The sequence below is a fragment of the Poecilia reticulata genome, chromosome 5 (assembly GCF_904066995.2).
Source record: "Poecilia reticulata chromosome 5, P_reticulata-male-v2, whole genome shotgun sequence".
In the NCBI taxonomy this organism is placed as follows: Eukaryota; Metazoa; Chordata; class Actinopteri; order Cyprinodontiformes; family Poeciliidae; genus Poecilia; species Poecilia reticulata.
In genome coordinates, this window is record NC_088834.1 from 14,299,613 (window position 1) to 14,311,127 (window position 11,515).

The 11,515-nt window shown below is 40.3% G+C and overlaps 1 protein-coding gene across 2 annotated transcripts; it reads right to left on the reverse strand.

Moving 5' to 3' along the window:
• Positions 1 to 2,447: 2,447 nt before the first annotated feature.
• On the reverse strand, positions 2,448 to 11,510 carry stau1 (staufen double-stranded RNA binding protein 1). Of its 2 annotated transcripts, none has more exons than XM_008408741.3 (15): positions 11,334 to 11,510; positions 9,171 to 9,398; positions 8,495 to 8,616; positions 8,273 to 8,429; positions 8,009 to 8,162; positions 7,738 to 7,909; positions 7,545 to 7,643; positions 7,218 to 7,430; positions 6,986 to 7,129; positions 6,729 to 6,875; positions 5,276 to 5,351; positions 4,874 to 5,193; positions 4,665 to 4,787; positions 3,560 to 3,639; positions 2,448 to 3,193 (listed from the first exon to the last, which is right to left on the reverse strand). In XM_008408741.3, exons 2-15 carry the CDS (start codon positions 9,361 to 9,363, stop codon positions 3,106 to 3,108), a joined length of 2,088 nt encoding a protein of 695 aa, XP_008406963.2. In that variant the 5' UTR covers positions 9,364 to 9,398; positions 11,334 to 11,510; the 3' UTR covers positions 2,448 to 3,105. The 2 variants fall into 2 exon arrangements, with proteins under 2 accessions (XP_008406963.2, XP_008406962.2); XM_008408740.3 differs by having other exon boundaries at positions 8,009 to 8,165.
• Positions 11,511 to 11,515: the final 5 nt, after the last annotated feature.

Below are 11,515 nucleotides of genomic sequence, written 5' to 3' on the forward strand. Positions count from 1 at the left end.
TGCGTGGGTTTTCTCCGAGTACTCCGGTTTCCTCCCACAGTCCAAAAACATGACTGTCAGGTTAATTGGCCTCTCCAAATTGCCCCTAGGTGTGAGTGTGTGTGTGCATGGTTGTGTGTCCTGTGTGTCTCTGTGTTGCCCTGCGACAGACAGGCAACCTGTCCAGGGTGCACCTCGCCTCTCGCCCGGAACGTTGGCTGGAGATAGGCACCAGCAACCCTCCCGACCCCACTGAGGGACAAGGGTGCAAGAAAATGGATGGATGGATGGATGGTTTTAAACAAACACAAACAAAGCAAAACAAAACAAAAAAAAATCACGAGCCAACATGTTTGGTTGTTTCTGATCCCATGGTAAGCTTTCAACTTTCAACTTTACCCTTTACCATTCTGCATAAATCTATAAGGATCAACAATTATCTCTGGCACATTATTTTGCTCAGCAGCCATGGCAACATGTTTACTTTCACAGCTTACAACAGAAGTGGTTTTATTGGCATCCAAGAGGAAGGAGCTTAAATAAAGTGGTGGAAGCAGAGACCGTCAGAGGGAGGTGAACAGCAGCCTGGCTGTCTGCCCTTCTAGTTGGACTCTTCTTTAGTTGAAGTACTTCAGATGAAAAGTATAACCATCCTTAAGATCAAACTGAAAGTCCAGATGCCTTTTAATTATCAACACCACGTGGACGTGCAACACAGCCTCGTATCTGTGTGTGGATTTGGATATTTTATGTCCATAAACCTGCTGATCCAGATTATTAAATCACATTTAATTTAATCAGAATAAGTCACATCTTGTTTCGAATATGGGAAACTATGTGTCCTTTAAAGTGCTTACAAAAAAGCAAATAAGCTGGAAGATTGTTTTGTTGAGCTCGAGTCTTTGCCAATGGGATAACTTCTGTTTAGCTCATTAAATATGCATGAAACAATTCTGCAAATGTGACTTGCATGTACAAACTACTCATGCGTTTAGTAGAACAACAATTTTAGCAATAAAAAAAACAAAACAAAAAAAAACTAACCTCAAACTAAATCTGCTGAATTCCACTAAGCATGTTATTGTGTATATGCTGTGTGGTAAATATAAACAAATTGATATCAAGTACCTACAGCTGATGAGTGGCTGTTGCACATGGCAGGATGACTGTACCAGTAAGTTTGCTGTTGTGGGCTTTCTTATGTTTCTTTTCTATGAGTCGCTGACTGAGAAGGCTGAAGAGGTGAAGGCCACTTTGGGAGGGAAAATGCATCTCTTTGCTCTAGCGTTTGGTGTTTTACCAGTGTTTAATGAATGATTGCACTTACCATTGTTACTTTGACAAGCCATGAATCCACTGCTTCTCCTACTTGACTTTCCTGTCTGGAGCGTGAGCATCACATTAACTCCACAGCAAATGAGGATTGGCTTTCCTATTGATATTCTTTAACTAAACATCTAATTTCAGTTTGTTGCTATGGAAATCCAACATCATTTCATAGGTTAAGACTGGTCCACATTCCCTTTCACCAGCAACAAGGAGTAAAGACAAAACAGTGGAGAGTTAGGGTCTCGCATTTGAAGTTAAACCGCATGTAGTAGAAAGGATAAATAGCTTGACAAAAGGTAAAGCTATTATTAATTCAGCAGAAAAATGTTTAACGTTTTCAGAAATTTGTGCTGACAACTCAGTCGAGGAGTAATATGAAAATTACAGGTTTCTAAAATGGTTAGATGTACTTTAAAATGCCCTCAAACTATTGTCACCATATTTTAAAAATGTCAGCAGATCAAAAATGTTGAAAATATATTTTTTTCCATTTGTAACTTTATGTAGCTGGATATTGCGGAATACAATATATAAATAGAAAAGAAAAATGAAACATTTGTTTCAGCTATTCTCTTACAAACTGTAATGTTTAAAAAAAGCAAAAAAAAAAAAAAGCAAAACTTCGAAGGTTTGATATAATCCAACCTTAAATGGAAGGTGAATAGCTAAATGGAGGAAAATGTGCAATATCCATGAGTTAAAAAAAAAAAGAAAAAGAGAAATCCACACTTTGTTCGAATTACTGCACCAGGAAGTCACTGAGATCCAACACGACTGGAGATATTTATTATGCAGCACTATGCTTTGCAAAAAAATAAAAATGTTGGTGCCCCAAATTTCTTTTTGACTTCAACTTTTTCCAGTTTATAATTACATTACAGCTTAAATTACCCAAATCTTTACAAATACAAAACCTACCATATTTTTCTAATTAAAATCTAGAAGCTTAACATTTTCCTTCTTTTACTTCTTGACAATTTTTCCACCAATCTGAATTTTAGCATCTCAGCCACAAAGAAAACAATAAATAATTACATAAATAAAAAGGCTCGCATCAGGCATCAGGCTTGCTGAAAGTCTATCCTATCCATATCAGGCATCAGTAGATGGGGGGAAAAAAAAGTGCAAGACAGTAGAAGTATTTGTTTTGTGCCTGTAGACACAGAAGTTTAATTACCATTATGGGTTATGGATAGAGAAGGGAAGATGACATGAGGGAGAGAAAGGGGTCATGGGGGACGTCACCGCCACACACAGCAGTGACAATCACATTACATCACACGCTACATTTAGTAAATAATTTTTGGTTGTTTATAGAAAGCACTCTAGGAAAATCAACAAAGGTTCGTCCAGCTGCACCCTAGACAAAGAAGAGGCCCAAACTTAACGTATTTTATTTATCAACTAGCTTGGTGGGAATAAAACATAAAAACACGTAAAAATATAAGAAACAATTTCTATCCAAAACAAAACAACGTTCACAGTTCATCATTTGAGTTTTTTTTTGTTGTTGTTGTCGTCGTTTAATCATATACACTCAAAAAAAACAAAAAAAATCATTGACTAGGATGCAGCTCCTATTTCTATATTGAAATGAAAAATAAATAATGTGTACAATTAAACAACATCAAGGAGGAGAAGCTATTTTCCTATCAATCTTGTTTAACTGTGAACATTTTGTAACAGTAAGCTTAACACTTCAGGGCCCACAGTGGGTGACGCTATCCGCAGCGAGCCAAAACAAGAACGCAGTGTGGTGAGTTTTCTCTAGTGCTTTCACAGACAACCAGACCTGATCTAAGCCGTGCTATCCAGCGTCTGTGCCAATGTGCTTGAGTTAGCCTGTTTGAGGTGCAGGTCACCCTCCATTTCCTGCTTGCCACACCTGCAGCAAAAAAAAAAGAAAAAAAAAAAGGACAGATTCAGTTTTGCTGTGAGGCTGATAAAAAAGGATTGTTCCCTCTCAAAAGAGGCTGGAGGTATTTCAACACGAGAGCCTCAAGCTCGGCTTGTATTTCTCGAAATATAAAGTTTTATTAGACGTTACATCCAGCCTATTTTAAATAAGTTGCACTTTTATTTTTATTTGAATATAAAGTAATTCAATAACCAACACCACAAATGCAAAACAAACAAAAAAAAAATCTTTTCACTTCCAATCAAAATTTTAATTATAAGCAAGTTGATGTTTTCATGGGTAAATAAATAAATGCATAACTAAATGTCAACTTGGCATTTCTTCACGTCTTACCCTGAGGCTGGTCCGTTCCCTGTCCTTTCGTTTAGCTGCTGGTCCAACTCTGACAGCAACTTCAATATATTCAGAGCAGCCTGCAGACATAAAGGAACAATATTTATTATGCTGAAGCCCATTTCAGACAGACAGTTCTTGGATTACACTCAGCACCAGGTTTAACAATGTCTTTTGTCTTGCATTGCAGGAACTCGGAGGTCCAAAGCCACCGAAGAGTTTTAATACTCAGCAAAGTAAATGTTTGACTCACTAATGGACATACATTGTTACGTTTTTCTGTTGCTAGATATTCATCTGCAAATGGGTCGTCTCAAAAAAAATAAATAAATAAAAGAAGCTGAAAAGATGCTGTGTGCATGAATCTGCAAAACTACATACAATAGACTGCCTTGAATTTCATCACATTTTTTGATGTAACAACTAGAAACCAAATTGTATTTTATTAGAATTTAAAGCAGGGCATACTTGTGCAATAGGAAAAACAGCAAAAAAAGCAATGCATGGTTTTCAAAATGTTTTGCAGACAAAAACCTGCATTCTTCCAACGGCTTTACACGTCTACAGATACTTCAGTTTATTTTTGTAAAACAGGTTGAAGGAAGAGCATTTCTCATTTAAAAAGCTGGCATTTTTATCCAAACATGCTTTTCCTTAAAACCGTTTTAAATGTTAAATCATCTACCGTAATTTGTTTTGCCTTTTGAATCCTGTTTTAGGTTTTATCCATTCTTATTGTGAAAGACAGAGTTTTATTAATGAAAGTTTCTAAACAAATAAAATGTACTTTTCTAAGACTGTATATGTATACATACATTGTGTACCTACAGGGAACAATAATTTTTTTCATGTGGATAATTGGGGATAACTGAACACTGAGTGTAATTTTATCCACCAGAACTTGTGAACTATGATCCATGCTAAACCAGTACTATGAAAAACAAAGCTCTATTTTCTTGGGATCGTTATTTTTTTGCATCGTATTTTAAAATATACCTAGACATCTTTCCAGCTAATTTGATTTTTTTTAAGAGGCTATGAATGGATTCTGGATATTTTCTTAAATCTTAAGTACTTTTATAATAGTTATATTTAAGTTGCTTACCATATCATGACAGGACTCTATGTCTTTTCCAATGCCGTGACTGATGAGCGGAGGCTGGGAGGAGCAGTTAATCAGAGATACAAATTCATTCTTATTGTTTTTTGGGAAATCCTTGTATTCCACCTGCAAGCAAATCGCATACTTGTAGAAAAAAAATATATACAACAACTATAAAATCCATGCTTTAGTGAAGGCAAAGTGCCGTTTACCTGCAGACCCTGTACAGACGCAAGATAGGCAAGCTGCTCCGAGGGTCTGGTGAGCGGTCCGTGGGGAACCTGGATCATGTTGTTTGTGTTCTTCAGGATCGTCACGGCGGTCAGGGACGCGCCGGCGTACAGCAGCTCGTTGGCGATGGTGGCAGTGATGGTGGTCTTGCCTGGGTTGGGCACAACTCGGCTGTAGTCCTTGACCTGGGATCCTTGGCAGACCCCGACTGCTTGCGCCACCTCGGGCACCATGGGCAGGATACCCGCAGGCAGCTGCTGGTGGCTGAGGTAAGGCAAGCGGAAGTCCTCCTCCTTGGAGCCTGACATGAACACCCATGTGAGAAGATGCTTGTGATGTCTTTTTTTCTTAACCCATTCAAGGCGACTCCAATGGAGACTTACCCGCAGACACCTCCTCTGCAGAACCTGGTTCAAAGAAGGTCACTTTGCGCCCATCACACGACTTTTTCACTGGCGTCTGAATGAAAAAATATCAAGTCACATACATACGTTTTACTGGGATTTATAACATTAAATTGCAAATATCATTTTAGAGCCAGGAGAGTTAAAAATGTTAAAAACGTAAAAAAACAAATAAAAAAATCCACCTGGTTTCAAATAAGGCTGGTTATTTTGCAACACTCTTCTAACAAAAACAAAGAGCCTTTTGGAGACGTGCTTCTGTAAAACGGAAAGCCGCCTAAGGCAACAGAACAAAACTACTCATTGTTTTGACATAAAACATCAAATATGCCAATGAGTGAAAAGGATGGATTTCCCATCATCCACCAAAAAAAAAAAGTTTCTTTTCAAAACCCTTTTCGTTCAGCGATATGAAACAATCCGGAGTCTTTGCTTTTAGGAAAGAACCTACCCAAAGCTGAGGGATGAGGAAACGTTACAGATCGCATCATGGCGATGAGGGAAAGCTCTAAAGGCGTGGATTCAGCAGCCATCATCCCAGAGATAACCACAGGTAACTCAGAAAATGTGCTACTTAAGCCCGACTTATGTTTGGAGCTCTCCGTCACTACGAAATATCTGCCAACAAATTGCGTAGTTCAATTTCATTTTGTAAAGCCATCTCTCCTCTCTTCCCCAGCATGTTTACCTGTAATAATCGTCAGCTTCTCCAAGAATCTGAGCAGACAGAATGTATGCTACGAGTGTTTCAACCACCAAATGTGCAGCTTTAGCTTGAAGTGACTTTTCAGGGCAAAATGAAAAACCATCAAGAAAAAAACAGCTGTAGGCAGAACTTAAACAGCTCTGAGTGTCCAGATGACAGTCTAAAAATGTTTTGACAGCTGCACTAGTGCAATTCAGCTCGTGAGTGATTAAGTGGAGAAAAGTGAGACGTTCTGCTCCTTCCATTTATTGCCAATGTGTATCATAATCACAGCAAAGCTCAGAGAAATCAGTGCTGAATCTCGTGTGCAACTCAAAAACAACCCTGGTTGTAATTAAAGTACAAACTACCCTCACCTTAATGTCAACAGAAATGTTGTTTTTTGGATACATATTTCTTTTTGTTCACACTGAGGATTACCACCTTGTTGTTCTTTCTCCTCATCGGATACATTTTCCCATTTTGAACTCACAGAAGGCGAGTTCCACAGTTAAGTTACATTTACTTTAGGCTGTTATAATCACTGGTTTTTGTAGGTGATGTCATCATTTTGGCCAAGTTCTGAGCTGCATAGGCCTTGATTTCTCTCCGTTTCAAACATTTTCCACTTGGGACATTAATAAAATCTAATTCAACAACCGAAAAGGAGATGTTGTAAAAGTTGTGCTGCGTTTCCTTTAAAATGAATACGTTCATGAAACTTTTTTTTTGAAAACTGAGCAGTACCTTTTCATCAGATTTGAGTGCTGGTTTGGGAAGTTGAGGCTGAGGCACTTTATATCCCAACAGTTCCAGCATTTTCTCAGCTGCATTCCTCTTGGCCACCTTCTTGCTCGGCCCCAGCCCCTCTGCCGTCTGGCCGCACACGGTCACCTGCAACAGAGGGTGGAAATCACCGAAAGTCCCACAGAGAACGAACGAGCAAAGAAGAAGCGCAAACAGAAGCGCGGCTGCCGGCGTGCCTCAGACTGCAGATGATTCACCTGCATGACGAACTCCCTGCGCCGCGGCAGACCTCTTTCTGTCACCATGCTGTACTCCGGCTCCTTCTCCTTCTTGGCCTGCTGGATCTGAGCCAAGCGGCTGATGGGATTCATCCCCTGGCCATACTCGGGGCTGGTCTGCAGCTGTTGACACGATGGATAAATCATTACCTTATGAGCAGCCTTTAGGCCTCTTCTGACTAATCCCAACCAGAGTTAAACGTTGCATCACCTTGATTATAGATTTTGTTTTCTTTTTGATGCGCGGCAGCTTCTTCTCCACGCTGGGTATGTGGGGGAGCCTCTTTAACTCCACCAGCGCCGCGGCGGCTGCCAGCTTCTTTGCAATCTTTTTGCTTTTGCCCTCACCCTCTCCCACGAACTCCCCGACTACAACGCGCACTACAAAACTCTTCATGTGTGGAGGCCCTTCTTCCTTTAAAATCTGCGTGGGGGAAAAAACAGCAATCTTCCATGTAACGATATATATATATTTGACACACAATCCCTTCTTATTCCTACACAGCTGGATCTTCGAGAACAGCAAATCCATCCGAACCTCAAAGTTGACGGGTAGGTTCCTCTTTAGAGCAATTTCAAACACTTGACTTATTTCTGATTTGTTCAAGTTCTCCTCCTCGTCGGGCTCTCCGTTCATCTGTCAAAAACAACATTAAAAATAGAAAAGTTGCTAGCCTCCATCTAGCACCGCATAAAAGCCTTTTCATGCTGAGCTGCTCTACTTTTCTCACCACTGGCGACTGCTGCAGCATTGGCTCCTTCTGCAGCACTTTCAAGGCTTTGGCAGCGGCGTCGTGTTTGGCCTGCTGCCGCGTCCGTCCCTTCCCAGTGAACTGCTGGCTCCCGACGGAAAGCTCCATGTGGTAAATTATTGGTCCCACTGGAGGAAATGGATAGTAGTACCTGGACACGATGAGAGAGTTTACAACCAACTGCAAATGACAATTATGGAAACATTTTATTGACTTTTTTTTTTTTTTTCCCCCTGTGATGTAAACTCACTGTTGCATAGAGCGCTGGTAAGGTCCTGGAGCGCGGACGCTGTAGTTGTAGCTTGGTGGCCGCATACCCGGGTATGGGTCGATGGGTTTAAAGTTGGGTTTTTTACCGAGCTTCAAACAAAGTGCATTCAACTCCATGGTGTGTGTGCTGCCATCTACTGTAAGGCAAAGAGCAGAAAACTCCTTTAAGACAAAATCCATGTGTTCATTTTCCTCTATGGAAATGATTGCTCAGATTGGGCCAGAGCAGGTTGGAGCGGCCCACCTGGGTTCCTGCCGGTGTTGCGCGGCGTCCTCGCTGTGGGTTTGGGAAGCGTCGTCTCGGCGAGGGCAGATGCAGCAGCAGAATGCTGGGCTTTCTTGATGCTGGTTCCTTCGGCCTCCCAGTACTGATCTCCCAGTGTGAGCCTCACCGAGAAAATCTGAAGGGAAATTTGCGTCAGTAGAACAAAAGGCACAAAACAAGCCGGAGAACTGAATTCTGTACCTTGGAGTGAGCTGGTCCTTGCTCAGAAAGAAGCTTGTACTCGGGCTGGATCTTGTTGAAACGGGCTAACTCATTCACCAAACACATGGGGGTCTTCTCTTTAGGGTTTGCCATGTTATAAACTAGAACAAAACAAAACAGGTCACTCACAACCAACCACCTAACACAGTCCTAAACACTTAAAAGGTTCCTGTATTGAAATATTTCAATTCAGAAGATCTGAGTACATAAAGAGTTATTTGTTTCAACAGCTTAATGTTAACTTTAATGATCATGGCATAAAGCAAACAAAAACCAAAGTTAGTTCTGTAAAAATTTTGAATATTGCATAAGACAAAAAAAAAATTTAAGTGCAGAAATGATGAGGAAAAGGAGATTCTATGGACTAACTTGGGTTTTCTTGTCACCTCCATAAAAAGCTGCAACATTAAAAGGAGCCCCAACCGAGAAGTGAGCATTTACCATGCAGTGATTTTTCATGTTATTGGCCTCATCCAATGTCCTAATTAAATTAGAAACTGAATTTTCATTCGCAAAAAAAAAAATTGTGAAATATATCACTATGTTTAATTTTTTCAAGTGAAATGGTAAAACAGTGGGTTTTCAAATACGTTTTATCTATTGAGATGCATCAGCATCCTTCAGGAGACTAAAATATATTTTAAGGCAAACAAACCTGTGGTGGTGTTATAGGGCGTGGCGGAGCCCGCGGGCAGAGCAGAGCTTCTGATTGGCTGGCTGGCGCTCTCTGATGGAAGGGCGCCTGTAGCGCACGGGATGCTGTAGCCAGGCTGCGGCTGCCCCAGCTGCAGTGGGGCAGAGGCAGCAGGGATGGCGCTAGGCGGACACTGAAACTGGAGCTGAGACATTCTTTTGCTCTGATGCTGAAGTCAAGATGAGAAATCTGCAGAGATGGAAATAATACAACATCTTCCAGAAACAAAAAAAGTAGCTCTGCATTCAAAGCTCTTCAAATCACGCCAAAGGTGTTTCAACAGGCTGAGATAAGGACTTTTTACAGGCCAATCAAGTTCATTTACAAACTCTTTTTAGTTGCTTCTAAAAAAAAAAAAAAAAACAAAACAAAAAAAACTTAAAACAAATAATCATCCGTCTATGAAGCATCATACTTTGCAAAATACAGGATGAAATGGTCGGTTCTCTTAGCAATCCAGAGTCTTTACCCTGTTTGGTAATTGAATTACCAGACAGGGAGACATGATCCTCTACAGACCAGTGGATGTGTGCATCCCTGCACCTGATGCTTTGCACCGCGATCGATCTACTTCTTGAATTTTTCTGAAATCAATAAGGTCAAGTTTTGACTGCGACTGGTTGACACACAAGATAAAGCTGATGGACATTAACCAAGCATATAATAAAATCGTGATAAAAAACGCTAAATTAAAATTCATCGCCACACAGCATCAGCTCTATCTATTTTACAGAAAATATCTCTCCTTTGTCAGTCTAGTCTGTTGAAGACATTCTTAGGATCTCTAAAAGTTCTTTCTACTGCTAACATTTTGTCACATTAAGAGCTATGGTAAGGCCTAAGGCGTTTTGTGAATGACTTTACTGAGGTATAATTATAAGAAAATCTTAAAAATTCCAGAAATTCTAAGTATTAGGAGCCACATTTAGTCCAAGGACTCTTTGAGAATACAGGCCCAGGACTCATAGGTGGTCAAACTCCGGTCCTCAAGAGACGGTGTCCTGCAACTTTTAGATGAGCTTCTCCTTCAACATGTCTGATTGAAATAATTAGATTCATTAGGAGGACTCTGGAGAACTTGACTGCATACTGAGTAGGTAACTTTAGGCATTTGATTCAGATGTGTTCAACTAAGGACACATCTCAAAGTTACAGAGACCAGAGTTTGACACCCCTAGCCTGTGATTGACTCTTTACACTTGTGGCCACGATAGTGGTTGAAACACCTGAATTCAGTTACCTGTATAGCTGACCCAGTTCTCCTGGATACTATTGCAATGAGGGGGTTGATGGATTTACAGTCCTACAGTTTCTAAAATTGTTTAAATGCTGCATTGGGTATTGTTTAAATACCCAATGAATAAATGCTGCAGTAGATGACATGAACCTTTTGTAGAGCTGAAAGCTCTCCTCCTGCCTTAATGATGAAAAATCTGAGCAAAGAGACTTATAAGCTTTTTACTGCTTAACTGGATTTCATCAGTCTATCCTCCAGACATCAATTTTCTTTTGTCACGCATCATGTGCGTGCAATGGTGCTGCTACGCGGTCTAAAAATGTATATTTGGGCGTTAAAACTCCGATTTCAGTCACATTTTAAGCGCTAATTCACAAATGTCAGTCAGCCGAACCTTACCTGAAGTTACCCGACTTGCAGATGAATTGTCACCTTAAATGTTTCTGTTCCTATGAGATTAACCTGTATGCTAGCCAGTTAGCTGACGCATACAAGCACGCAAAGCACTTGCAGAAACATAATAAAGGTCAACTACATTATTTTTGAGTGATTATGCAAACTGTCCTTAGAAAATACTACTGTCAGCTAAAAACATATTTAAGTTCCCAAAATAAATCAGGCCGCCGGTTTGCTACTAAAACAATGTTAGCAAAGCAGCTTTCTCGCTGCAAAGCCACTACAGATTTAATTTTCGCAGAATCAAAAGCCATCATCTCCAAAAGATTGTGTAGATATGACGACAAACCCATAATAGACGAGCACAAAGCTTGACATTTCTCTACTAATCAGGTCTGATATTTAATTTACCGGCGAGTCCTACAGCAGTGAATCAAAGCCGCTAGCTCTGTGGCTAATGCCGACAACTCTGAGCAGAAAATCAACCTCACCTAGTCGCTCCTTGTCTTCAGATTTTAAATCAGTCCATACGAACCGATGGCTTAAAGTGATTTGTTTTTTTCTTGGTTCCAGTTTCTAGCGTCGGTGTTATTTTATTGTCAAAATGCGGGCGGCTAAGAGGAGAACATTGGGAGGACAGGGCAAACACTAAAGAGAATGGCACAGACTTAAT